Source organism: Topomyia yanbarensis, chromosome 2 (assembly GCF_030247195.1).
Source record: "Topomyia yanbarensis strain Yona2022 chromosome 2, ASM3024719v1, whole genome shotgun sequence".
NCBI lineage: Eukaryota > Metazoa > Arthropoda > Insecta > Diptera > Culicidae > Topomyia > Topomyia yanbarensis.
Genome location: NC_080671.1, coordinates 356,496,616 through 356,510,784, shown reverse-complemented (window position 1 = coordinate 356,510,784; position 14,169 = coordinate 356,496,616). Strand labels below are relative to the sequence as shown.

Here is a 14,169-nt window from a genome sequence, read left to right as displayed (position 1 = left end):
ATGCGTGAGTGCGAGTGCAACGGGTGCTCACCTGTTACATTCGAACTCACGTAACTACCATGTAAACAAACCACCGAGAACTGTCAAACGAAGTTCATCCGGCTCATTTTGTGGGGTTATGTCAGTTGGTGTAAAACCTAATGTTAACTAGAAAAACTGTAGAAAGAGAACTGCGGAGACTCCATTTTGGATCGATTGGATTCGCGTTTAGCTGCCAAAAAACGAATCCAATCGAACATTGCCTATCCTTATAACATTGGACGTGCTTCCATACAATGCCGGGGCATACGTTGCAAAAATGCTGTTTTTCTCTCCGCAGTTCTCTTACTAGAGTTTTTCTAATGTTAACGTGTTCAGTTTTTTCAGTGTAGAAAAGTCCATTGCCTCAGCTTAAAATTCATCACATTGACGTAGGAATGGCATGTACAAAAAATCCGAAAAAACGCGCATTTTTGCTTATCCCTTACTTTCGTCTTGGCCTTCGTTCTCTGCCTTCGTAATTTCGTATATACGCATTAGCTACTAGCAAGTTGTTCTCCTTACAAGCCGGCAACCGATTTTGAATTACAGTAGGTAGAAAAGATCACTTGTAATTGTAATTTATTTTGCATTAACTGTACCCTGGTTGTTTTACTATTTGTCAGGTCAAGAAAACTAGTAGTAAAGTTTATTGTTCCGTAAGTCGATAATTTGAACGATTTAACTATGGTTAATGTACATTTAGCATATTTGACTAATAATGCGATTTTATTCCGAACAGGTTTGCCAATTTCAAGAATAGGTATTGATTTATTACAAAATGAGCTCAAACATAGAAAACATGGTAAGTACTGGTAAAATGAATGATTTCGTAGTGTTTTGTTACTGCATGCTGATAACACTTATCTCCATTCAATTATGTTTTTTTGGGTGCTAGCATTAGAATTTAGACCGCTTATTCAAAATGTCATATCTAACAAATGTAAGCAAACTGAGTTTATTACGACAAATACAAGTTAAGCATTGAATCTTTAACATCTATAAATAATAAAGATAATAGCTCTTTAATTGTTAATTTAATGGTTTAATTGAGCACGATAACCTGTTAGTACAGACTTTGAATCAGGTCAAGGAAGTTACTTGGATAGCGGTAAATACATAAGATACAAATAAAGTTACAAAAAAAAGGAAAAAAAACTAGTTAAAAAAAAAGAAAAAAAAATAAACTAAAAGCAAAACAAAAAGGAGTGTAACTAATTGTAAATTGAAATGAAATGGTTAAGCCAGAAGTTTTAGAGCATTTTTGAACGATGCAACACTGGGTTTTTCTTTTATGTTTAGTGGCAGGGCGTTCCAACAGGATACTCCATACACTAATAAGCTTTTGCCGCTGGATGTACTATGTCGTGGAATAATGAAGCATCGTGTCCGCTCTTGTTGGCCTCGTTGTAGGTGTTGTAAGAGGTAGTTTGGTAACATTTCGTTATGGCCTTGCTTCAGGAAACAGCAAATTCTTTCGTGGTAGTTCGCTGGTAAATCGTGTCCAAGGATCGTGTTTCTGACTGCGGCGGTTGTATCACGACGACGAAGGTTATAGACGAAGCGAACTAAACTAAATAAATGGTAATTGTTTACTTTAGCTACTTTTCCCCCTGTAAGTGGAAAACATGTTTTTCTTTCGTGAATATGCTAGTTTAGTGTTGCAGATTCATAAAAAAGAGGCGGAAAGCGAAAATTTTTAATAATTCATTAATGAGACTAAAAGTAAGTTCTACCTACTAACCTTGCACATAGGGTTATTGTGCTCCCGAAAGTAAGGTTTTTGGCGAAGCTAGTTTAATGCGGCTACGCCGCATAGCCGAGTCCAAGGATCCGAAGCGGCGCAAAGCCGCTGAGGATCCGCTGGACGAGCCTTCCTTGTACTTGTCATCAGAAACGCAAGCGAACCTGTGATCCACTCGTTTGCCCGGTATACTCAAACATAGGGGCTATCCCTAGTTTAAGTCCGACTGAGCGGCAGCGAAGTCGGACAGCACCCAATTGAAACGATGTGGCGTAGCCACATTAGGCAGTGACAATAATTTAATTTTTGCCGATGAATACAATCCTATTGTTACTAAATAAAACATTGTTAATGCCTAATGTGGCTACGCCACATCGATTTTTTTCTCATGCTGTCCGACTTCGCTACCGCTCAGTCGGACTTAAACTAGGGATAGCCCCTTTGTTTGAGTATACCGGGCAAACGAGTGGATCACAGGTTCGCTTACGTTTCCGATGACGAGTACGAGGACTACGGCTATGCGGCATAGCCGCATTAAACTAGCTTCGCCAAAAACCTTACTTCCGGGAGCACAATAACCCTATGAACAAAGTTATTAGGTACAACTTACTTTAAAGTTAATTAATGAATTATTAAAAATTTTCGCTTTCCGCCTCATTTTTATGAATCTACAACACTAAACTAGCATATTCACGAAAGAAAAACATGTTTTCCACTTACAGGGGGAAAAGTAGCTAAAGTAAACAATTACCCTTTTTCAAATGCCAAACCTCATAACGACACTCGATTGCAATAAGCGGGCCTTACACGATCAATATTTTTATCATACGAAATATATCATATCTACAGCACAGAAAATATATCTACAAGCCTACCTGTTAAAACGTCATAGTAAAATGTGCCATCTACAAAAGGTGTTGCCAAGATCACATATGTCAAAGAGCATAATAGCAAAAGCGATCGGCAAAATTTAATCTTTCATCATCTACTATAAATTATCTATATTACTGTCGAGAAAAACATGTAATATGATTATACGATCCTGCAATCAATCAATGCATAGGTAATTGTTGAATTCCCTAGTAACAATTGAGGTTTCATGGCACTCTTGGAGCCCCTCTTAAAACTTAGAATGCACTTGTAGTGTGCTATAAAACCAGAATTGTTACTTGGGTAATTGCCTTCTATGTACTTTAATTATTAAATAAATTTGAAAGTTACAAGGAAATGTTTACATGGTTTACATGCGATTTTATCCGTTCGACGTTTATGTTAGATATGATGTATTGAAAAACAGCTCTGGGAATATGCTAAAGATCAATTCAAACTGACGCTGGTCTCATGCCGCGCCATATGTGTTAGGAATGTTTATAGTGATCTGTAGGATCGTTTAATTAGCTCTGCAACTGTCCTGTACACTAATGGCGTTTTTGCTTGACTCCGAAACTGAGCCAGGTTCTAACCCCAACCGTTGACAGTTCATACATTTTGACAGCAGTTGGGGTTAGAACTGATTCAGTTTCGGGGTTAAGCAAAAACGACATAAGAATTGACTGCCAATTGGCGAGGTGTAGAACATGTCTACTTCAGAGAAACTATCTCATAAAAATCTGAAATAAATATTTTCACATTAACCAGTGCCATCTAACAGCAGGATAGCGATTTATAGGCCTAGGCCAACGAGTTATCAAACCATCCTCGTATATGACAGCATGTCATTTTCTCAAACAACTTGCGGAACCAGGACTGCATTTCAATTGGCCGATATGAGTTGTGATCGAAGACTAATTCGTCTCGTTCGGGAATGGCGATAACTTTAATTTTCCTGTAATCTTGTTGAACAATATTATCCTCAACGAAACCGTTGAATGCATTCAACAAGCCTCTTTTCGCAAAATGTTAGGAAACGAGACAATGTTGTTGCCTGACAATAGTGCAGTTGAATAACTATCAGAAGTGGTGTTTAGTTCATGATATTGATTGTAAGCAAACGCGACACGGGTGCTTTTAGCAAAACATCGAGCGGTTTGAATTTGTTTCGCTTTCTTTAGCTAGGTTTGGTTGCGTATAGTATATTTCGAGGTCATCTAGAATTTCTAAGATGTATCTGTCTTTATCAACAGCAGACAAGATAACGATCTGTTTTTCAGCGATAAGCCGAAGAGTTCTTTTAAAAAATCCTGGGTTCGACGGATCACTTTAGTTTATACCAACGTTTGATCACGTTTGTATTTTTTTAATATGGAGGTTTGCTTCTTTGTCGGGTTAGGAAAATCTCTCTAGAAAAATCTAACGTTATGTGCGCCCACATCACGATCGCATTATCTAATACAAAACTAATACTTTAATCCTTACAGACCACCCAAAGCGCTATCTATCGCGTGAACACTGAGAGCACACTGTTCGAATTCGTGTCGGAGCAAAAGAATGCCTTGGCTGCCTCGATCGCCAGCCTTCCAGTGGAGGAAGCATCCAAGCAGATTGAGCTAGCGTTAACCTTCATGAAGTATTATATGGAACAGGAGGACGATGGACTGCTTGACGAACCGACAGCGATACACCGTGTTGTAATCGATACTCGCAAGTCGGTGTTCGAGATTTTGCTGGATCTGCACTCGTCGATGAGGGCGACTTGCGTCGGTTTCAGTCTATATTTTACTGGCGAAGATGCATCGAAGGATGCGTTTGTGCGGAAATTACTGGAGTTCCCGAATTTTGATACTGGGGCGAAAGATTTGAACATTCCCAAACTAAGCTTCGATGTTTCCTACTGTACCATGGTGGTGTTCGACTCCAGTGATTTGGAGTCAGCAACGGATGTACTTGCCAAAGCTTGGGTTAACTGCTCGGTTCCATGGGTGATTAGAAGCATACTGGTACAGGAAACTGCACAGGAGAAATTCATTGCGCTAATGGAGAACAAGCTGAAACCGTTCGCTGATAATGTGCCATTCGAGAGGGAGCTGCGTGACGCTGTAAACAAGGCTTCCAAGACTGGATTGAGATTAATTCAAAATCCAACGGATTCAAAAGATCTGAAACCTACGGTAGTGTACGGTTCCAGTGTAGATTTCTTTTTAGAGAAAGGCTCACCCCAGCCAAGCCCGGTGGTGGTGTTGAATGTTTTCAGGACTGCTAAGGAGGCAATTAGTCTAGCTAACAAAGACAACGGAGGATCTGTATCTCTGTGGACTGAGGAACTTTCGCTGGCCTTCGAAACCGCCTATGCGGTCACTGCGCAAAGCGTCTGGGTAAACAGTTATGCCACGTTTAATCCAGCATTCCCCTACACATTCCGCCGGAACGACTTTTGCTATGGGTCAAAGTATGCCATCTGTGAGAAAAAGGTTAAAACGGTCTTTGTACCTTCACCGGAAAACCCCGTAAATTCTGTTGAGAAAAACAAAGCTGCCATCGGCTCATTAGGCGTTATTCCCAGCGAAGTCACCGAACAGCGTTATTCATTTGTCAGGAATGAGAAGAATATTCACTACGAGATGGTGAGCTTACCGTATAAAATTGAAAATTTTAACGCTGAAAATCATATGCAAATTGTGGATAAGTTTTGGGATATGTTTATAACTATCGATATGGCGGATAGGAACCTAGTGCTGGACACGGTTTACAACCAGCGAAAAACTGTTGTCATTCCATATGGCGTGAGCTTCGCAAATTGATTTTTAAATGTTACGTGTTAAAGTACAATTCAATAAAATGCATGCGATTATAAAGATGTATAACTTCTGTGATAGGCGTAATGGTCCTACTATATTGGAATGGCATAGTAGAATGAACTGCTGCTAGGAACGACAGTTAAGAGTGGTAAATTTAGTCTTGCGTAAACTATCGCTTTATTTTGGGAAAGGTAGTCCAAAATTGGAACGTTCGTCTATTTTCCCAGCTCCATATTAATAGGTATACTTAATGGTTTATTTATCTTTGAATTTGGTAAGTATCATTGCGGTGTCTGTTAAAATCGGGATTTTCTATGTGACTGTTTTCACCAACCTGTAACTCCAGACTCCAGGTTCTTTCGAAAAAAAATAATTTCTGGGTATATAAACATAAACTGGGCATCGTGACTGTGCTTAGGCAAGTTAACATAATTTTCGTCATACTTGTATTCTAAGTAAACTGAGCTTGATGAGCCAATACCAGGCCTTCAATGCTTTCACGTTTAGTTTTTTCCCTTGTTGTATAACGACTATTGAGTCAATTTTTAACTGATGTAACGGCATTTATTTAGCAAGGGACCTGAAGATATGAAGTATATTTTTCAATATTAAGAGCCATAGTACTCAACGAAGAGCAAGGAGTTGAAGAAAGAAAGTTTAGAAAAGCGTGGAATACGGTTATATGAGCAAGCTTAGAGTTTCCCGGCGACTTACCCGTTTGTCTTCTACCGCAGGAGTCAAGATTGGAATTTGAAATGCAAATGACCTGAGTCTGCGGCGTACCACATGTGGAAACCAGAAGAACGGCTGGTTCGACGCTGACTGCCAAAGAGTGACGAACGAAAAAAAAAACCTGGACAGAGGCCGAATTCTTGCAGTGTCCACACGGTAGTACAGGGAACAGTATGGTGATCTTAGGGCAGCCGAGAAAAAACTATCGGTGTGGGAAACGTGAGTACGACGAAATGTTACTCGCTGAGGCCTCGCGAGGAACGATGCGAATACTTCAAAACTACCACCTACATAAGGAGGAAAAGCACCCCGACAATGGTCAAGATTAACTACCGCAACGGAAATTTGTTGACAGCTTGTACAGGAGTAGCTGCCAGATGGTAGCAGCACTTTGAGCCGCTATTGAATGGACAAACGAGTAGAGACGGCACAAACAGAATGAGTCTATCTGAGTGAGCAGCTGTGCGAAGCAATTCACTGCGTGATCGGGATGATCTGGATGAAAGAAGAAGTGCCTTCGTTGGCTGAATCGTTTGTCGGCGATTACCAAAGCAGATTTCGAGAAGGACGATCAACGACAGACCAAATCTTTACTTTCAGTCCGGTTTCTCATCTTGTTCATTTCAGAAGCTAAAAATCGCTCCGAAGCTATAGCAGGGCATGCAATCAAATTTACTCGCCGCTTTGTTTTTGTACCTATTGTGTGAAACGTGAACAAACAGTGAGTGATAATACAAAGCTAGTTTATTCCCCGATGCGGCCAAACTGTTACTTTTGACTTCTTGAAATTTCCTGTAAGACCATCGATTTGCGAAGTGGAGCAATTGTTGAAGCTGAACATGATGCTAAGCGTAGCAGAAGTTGATGTGCAATCCCACCATCTACGTCATAACGTACTGATTGTTTTTAAAAACATTAGTCAAGCAGAGTCATTTGCTTCGCAGAACAACTTGAAACACGTCGTCGAATGTAATAATACTCTTGGCAGCATCCCAACATATATAGATAATCAGCCTCATTCTGCATTACGACGGATCGCTTTTTCGAATGAATTTGATTTGCATAATCAATAACGACAGGAAAATCAAACGGGAGCCTGCTTCGATCGAACCACATTCGTTCGAAAATGCAATCTGTCGTAATGCAGAATAAGGCTGAATGACAGTAATGAAGTAAAGCTATATGATCTATAAAACAACTCATGCCAAAATACGGGCAAGTGGATATCATTGACGAAGATACTTGCAGGAACTTCTTTCTTGGTCTTTGCACCGTGATTCGTGTGCTGAGAATGCGCCAGGAAGAACATATCCCGTTATACTTGACCATTCATTGAAAATCAGTCCAAGGTATTACATATGTTCAGCGAACATTGCTCATGCACCTAGGGCAGATTCCTACGTGTCAATTCTGTGATCAGCTGCTACACGGAATATCTTGGCTGCTAAAAAAAATTGAGCTGTTACGATCATGACCGGCACACAGTCGTATGTTAAATCATAACCGGTTGAAAAACAACGACTGCGGACAGGGTAGTAACAAACCCTAACTCAGCAATGATCGGGCCCAGCACCACTAAACCAACTGCCATTACTAAAAGCGAAGTAACAACGATTACACCAGACGTCTCTCCAAATCAATAACCAACACCACCAATAAAAATCAAATGCCAATGACGACGGATTTACAACAGTGATCTGTAAGCACAAGTAATAGATAAGTTAATGACTTCTGTGAACCATGAGCAACATCAATGCAGTGCCTTAATGTTTCACCGCCAAGGAAGAGGTAAGTTGCGTCAACAAGACCCACAGGACAGGTATATTGAAAATTAATTTTTATTTTTACTTATTGTAAAATTCATAAAAGAACCACGGCTCAGTTAAACTAACGTACTGCATCCTGCCTCAACAAGACCCAATGGACAGGCACTCTGCAAGCTAATTTTTTACATATTGTAAAAATCATAAAAAACTCACGGCTCATTTATACTAATGCATTGTAATTGTAACTGTTTATTTGGGTTTTAACCTGACGGTCATTCACCCTACTAATGCATTGAGTCGTGTCAAATAAAAGGAAAAAAATGGATACTGGATAAATTTTGGGATTACAACTGACGGACTCTCCATTTGCGTATGTTTCAGTTAAACTAAACGAACTGTGACAGATAAAGCTTGAACTTAATTTTCGGACAAAACTTCACGCTAGATGGAATGAAGCAGTGCGATGCACTCTAATGTGTTGTTCATTATTGCATTCGAAGGTGCGATACGAAGATCTGATGTGCAAAGAACGGAACCATCACAACATGCTTCTTTGCTTCGCGGACGACGTCAACATTTGCGCTGATCGCGGAACAGCGGAAGAGGCATTTTTGCCTCTAAAGGGACTGACTATAAACTCTGTCAAGACAATGTACATGGTGACTGGTAGAGATTGATGCAGTCCGAACGGTGATGGTTCCGAGGTGAAAATCTATGGAGTTGTCGTCGAACACTAGTTATATTTGTATTTAAAAATTTGTGTTCAACTGACACTAAGTCTTAATGAACTAAGCTAAAAATAATTAACCTAATGTAACAGCAAACGGTGACGAAATTGTGATGAATTACTCTTGAGGTCGAAGTTCTCGTTGAAGCCACGAACCATGAGGCTTGGGCGTTGAAAGAAGCAGATTCTCGATGTGTTTGAGAGAAGAATTCTTTTTTCAATACTCAGCGGCCTGCTGACATTAGAAGGTTGATAAAACACGGGCTACTGCAGTGGGCTGGACATGTAGTGCGAATGCAGGAAAGAGAGAAAATGTCGCTCTTCAAGCCACGAATACAGATAGCTTGCCAATTCAGACATTTCTCAGCGAACTTCGGTATTTTCATAGGCTTGAAAATATCTGCTCACTTTCCATTTCCGCATGCCGTATAAAATTCGGTAAAACTGGTGTAGACGGGTGCTCCGGCACCGACACGCTCGGCTTAGTGACCCTTTCTCAGCAAACGATGGATTGGACCGACAGGAAACAGAAGACTGGCATGAGATTGTGGCTTTTCCTTCACATTTCCTTTTTTACCGCGTCCAGACAGCGAGCGTATGTGTGGTGTAGCCAACACGAGTTTAATACACTGATGCCGCGCTCGCATGTGACCCCCTGCTCTGTGCTCGGTTCAGTTTACGTTTAAGGCAAAAGGGGCTGTCCATCGAAAGAAAACAATTTACTTCCATCATCACAGAGGTGAAGCTCCGAACGAAAACAAGCCTGGTTCGCTTGGTCTGTTGGTCGATTTGTACGGACCAATCATGGCACAGATAATAACTGCTTTCACAAAATCCATTATTTCCGTCATTTTTAGTAATTGTACATTCTCCAGAATTAGTTATAGCATTGTTTTTCAATCAGATAGTGTAAATGTCTATTTTTTCGTTTAGTACAGCGGCAAACATTGGCATTCAAATAAGAGGGTAAAATTCCCGCTGGAAATATTGAAATGGCCCCTATATTGAAACTTTAGAAATATTCCACTTCAAAAAAATCAGACGCGACTGCCAGGTGCCACAGCCAATATTTTGTATTTCAAATTAAAAAAGTAAGCTGGACTATATTAAGCGGCCCTTACACGTTCAATATTTTTGTCACTACACAGTATTGACGATATTGTTACAATATTTCAATCCCATTTGAAATCCACATCGTCAATACAACTTTTGTCAATACTATTGCCCAAAATATTGAAAGTATAAGGGTCTGCTGATTTCTGGTCGGTATCAATGCTTTTCCATGTTGTTCCTGTTCTGCTGCTACTGCTGTTAACGACGACGGGTAAACGAATGATAAGGAATTCAGGCATGCCATGTCTTACAATCACTGCATGGTTTGACATCGTAAAATAGGCGGAGGTAACAATGCAATGAACTGCTAGCGTGCACGGTTCTGATAGTACTGGTCAATCATGGCACAGGTAATAACTGATTTCTGAAAATTAATTTTCCTTTTTTTATATAAGTACTCAGAAATCTAATAGAATATTCATGACCTTTTTTCTGACCGATTAGTGCAAACTCTGTTTAATTCCGTTCAGTACAATGAAAGTTACTAACATTCAAAACTCTAGCTTCTGTTTCCTTCAAAATTTTGAAAAGGGTGCCCTATATTGAAACGTTAGTCGTAGTCACGAGTCACGACAAAAATAACAATGCAGCTAAAGGAATGCCAACCTTCTTCAATATCAATATGAACTTATTAGGCTGCGTTGGTATTAAGGTTGCACAGAGAATGCGCAAAATTCGCAAACGAAAAAAGCAGTTTTTTTCCACACCGTATGTCAGATCTTCATAAAAATCAATCAGCGTATGTAGAATGTTGTTACAGTACTGCTGATTGATTTTTATGAAGATCTGACATACGGTGTGGAAAAAACTGCTTTTTTCGTTTGCGAATTTTGCGCATTCTCTGTGCAATCTTATGTCGTTTTCGCTTGAGGCAGAAACTAACTCAGGTTCGGACCTAACTGCTGTCAAACCGTTTGTTTGAAGCCAGTTTCGAACCTAGGTTATGCGCCACTGAACTGAAAACCGAGTTGGGTTCCAACCTGAAATATATTTCGGGTTCGCTCACACCACCGCTGTTTTGCGAGAACCCAACTCAGTTCCATTAAAAACGTTTGTTTGAAGCAACTAACCTGGGTTAGTTTCTAGGTTTTCAATCGAAAACGACATTAAACCGGGTTGGAAGATTGTATTTGCAGGCAAAATAAAATTGTTTCTTAGTGGGGAGAGTGGCAGTCTAACAATGCGAGATCTCAGTGTGCGTATTTTAAACGTCAAATATTTCAGAACTTATCAAGAAGCCTGCTCTGATTCCAACATGGCGGAGCAATTGTTGCAGTTTGACCAGGTAACTGGCATCCCTATCTCTACATACAGAGTTTGACAATAGGCATCATCGTTTTTCCACCGATCGATGGGGGTCAGTTTGACAACGTCAAAATCGCTTAAAATGTCATCAACAAACAATAGTAGCAGTAAACAATAGAAAACAATGAGCACTTTAACTGATTTGATGTAAACTAAAGTGCTTCTCGTTCGTATTTAGAATTAATTTCGTTCATTTTGTTACAAGCAAAGTTCTTATGTTGGCTACGAAAATATGACGTCACGTCACCCTCTTGAGTTTGACAGAAGCGATTGTGTCATTTTCGTGAATGTATATATAAATCCAACCCTTAAGGTGAAGATATGTAGAAGCCACGTTGCTAGGCGATTAACGATTAACAATTGAACTTAACTTGTTAGGATTACTGCATCAGAACAGACGCAACTGTGAACTTACAACGTATTACATTTTGCATTTCGCAGGTGCTAAACCGAATCGATACAGTTTCTGGAACGTGGTAAAAATGGTGTTCTCATTCAAATTAATTATCGTCACATCCGACAAACTGTTGTACACGGTTCCGTGTAATTAACCTATTCATTTATTGTATTACCCAAGCACATGCCAGATCTGCGGATTGGTAATGAGATTTCATTGCCATATACATTATTTTCCAGATTCAACTGAAATCGATCACATCTTCGCAATGAAATTTATCCTGTAGAGCTTAGACTAGTAACTAATGTATAAATTAGATTCCACACTGTTTACTCGTTACACATTTATCGCCACTTGCGCTGTCATCCTCCGTACTGTTGTATAGTTTGAGCAACAAAAAGTCCACCAAAACGTGACTACCGTTCATTGTACGTCCACAAAAGTTTCCTTCGAGTGTCTTTAGAGACAACAAAACACCCACTTGATTTCTTACTCGTCCGGAATCAGCTCGCGGGCGGATTTCAGGGAGAAGATTCTCTTGTTGCGCTTGAATTGTTTTTTCTTGCGGAACTCTTCGTTTGTGCCGTGAAGGGTGTCCCACCAGCCGAAGAGTCCGTAGCATTGGTTGAATCTGGAAGGAAACAAATTAATGATTGTTTAATGTATGATTCACAAGGAAATTGAGGTAGGGGAATTATGGTTAAAACCGACACCTTAAGCTTTACACTTTTTCTAAGTTGCCACAAAATCAATAAAATTATAATTTTTATGCAGAATTCTTCTTCAGAAAATTCCTAACAAGACTTAATTTTTTCAGCGCATCAAAAAATTAATTTCGTTAAAAATTATTGGTTGTAAAACTTGGAAAACAAAGTGACTTTCTGTAGGCACTGCGGGTAAAACCGACACCCCATAGGGGTAAGATCGACACCCCCTTTAATTTATTTTCTCTCCACTTTATTAAAATCTTTATCTTTATTAAAAATGAGATATATGCGTGATTAATAAAGTGTGAGTATGTATGATGCAATTATGTGCTTTTTATTGCTTCATCATGTAGTGAGGGGAAGAAAGTTCGAAAACGTAGTACTATAAATAGGAGTATTTTATGCTATAGGATTATTTATTGATATGAGTATTTCCAAATAATCCTTGCGCACATCATTGCAACCTCCAGTGTCATTTTATTTCGTAAGAGGAGATTTGCAAGCGTTCTACGTTCTGCTAATTGGATTCATTCACTTATAAGTAACACATACACTTCTTAGTAAAGCTATCTTTTTTAGATTTGATTTTTCGGACTCTGATCATCAACGATCTATTGGGGTATATAAAAGATCATTGTCTCATTGTGATAAAGTTCGTCTATGACAAACCAAGAGAACACTAGAAATTCGGTTTGATGAGCTTTTTGCAGAAATATCAAAAGCTTCGATAGAATCAGATAAGCAAAAATTCCAATTTTCGATTTTTAATGAGACTTACAAGAAATAAACACAATAAAAGTATTTCTGTGTATTTCTGCTAATACTATAGTGTTCTAATAAGCTAATTGAAGTGTCACAAAAATCCCCAATATTTTGAAATGAATCGCAAGTATACACAACCATCTTAACAGCGTGTCGGTTTTACCCTAACCATAGGGTGTCGGTTTTACCCCAACAGCGCACATTTTTTTTATAAAAGCAATTAAAAATATTGAATTTCTCAAACTCGTCTTCAATGCACCTAGTTGATCATAGGACAGGCCGATAATAATAGGAACTGAAAAATGTGGTGATTTGAAAAGCTTGTGTTCGGTTAAAACCTTAAAATCTACCAACGAAATTTAACATCCAGACGAGTATGAACGCTGCTGTCGTATGTTCTGTTTATTTTTATGACATTCGGCGCACTAACGTAAATCCAATTTTTCTTAAAATGCTCTAAATAAACGTACTAATAATAATGTATCATGAAATGAATAAAAATTTGATTTCTAGGAAAAGTAGTGGGGTGTCGGTTTTTCCCACAATTCCCCTACATTGAATGAGTGCTATCGAATTACATGTTAATTGTTAATTCTGCAAGTTTGTGTTGTTCAATCACAACAAGATTTATTTAAAGAAATATAAAGTTTAACGGTAAATATTTAATAAAAAATAGGCGGGCGCTTCGTCCATTTTGACCAAAAGAAAGGTGTAAACCACAAACCAACCCAAATTTCGAATGTGCAGGTTAATTATAATAATTATAAAGGGGGAAGGACACAGCGTAGTTGGCAAATCGATTGCCTTGTACGCAGTTCATGTGGGTTCAATTCCCAACCCCGCACATAGGGTTAGAGATTTTTTCAAAAAAATTTCTCTGACCCGATAAGCGGGGAATGACTCTGAGGTTTAAACCTCTACAGTAAAATAAAAAATGAATATTTACAAAATGATTACGAAAGGTTATGGACTGATTTTGTTGTAAGACTAAGTACTATCTTTGTACTTGAAAACTGACATACTCGATTTTCGATCCTGGCTTGTTCCTTGTCATAAACCGATTTTTATATTCCAACTGAGAAAGTCTGGCAAAGCGGCAATTTTTGAAAAAGAATAAAGGGCTCTTCATGAAAATCAATCAGTTGTACACTACCAATACTGCCCATAAAAGCATAAGAGTCCCATATTGAAAAACAGCAAGCCATTTTCATTGAGCCTTATGGA

The 14,169-nt window shown here is 39.0% G+C and overlaps 2 protein-coding genes across 4 annotated transcripts in view; one reads left to right on the top strand and one right to left on the bottom strand.

The window, feature by feature from the left end:
• The first annotated feature begins 408 nt into the window (after positions 1-408).
• Positions 409-5,503, top strand: LOC131684297 (uncharacterized). Of its 3 annotated transcripts, none has more exons than XM_058967030.1 (4): positions 409-569; positions 645-677; positions 761-823; positions 4,120-5,503. In XM_058967030.1, the coding sequence occupies exons 3-4, from the start codon at positions 800-802 to the stop codon at positions 5,437-5,439; spliced, it is 1,344 nt and encodes a 447-aa protein (XP_058823013.1). In that variant the 5' UTR covers positions 409-569; positions 645-677; positions 761-799; the 3' UTR covers positions 5,440-5,503. The 3 variants fall into 3 exon arrangements, with proteins under 3 accessions (XP_058823013.1, XP_058823014.1, XP_058823015.1); XM_058967031.1 differs by having other exon boundaries at positions 409-573; XM_058967032.1 differs by lacking the exon at positions 645-677.
• Positions 5,504-11,601: 6,098 nt separating this feature from the next.
• The window catches only part of LOC131684301 (fatty acid hydroxylase domain-containing protein 2-like), a 48,115-nt gene continuing 45,547 nt past the window's right edge, over positions 11,602-14,169 (bottom strand). The window contains exon 3 of the mRNA XM_058967035.1: positions 11,602-12,107. Within this exon, the coding sequence (XP_058823018.1) occupies positions 11,966-12,107 (142 nt within the window). The 3' untranslated portion in view covers positions 11,602-11,965. The remainder of the gene's footprint in view (positions 12,108-14,169) is intronic.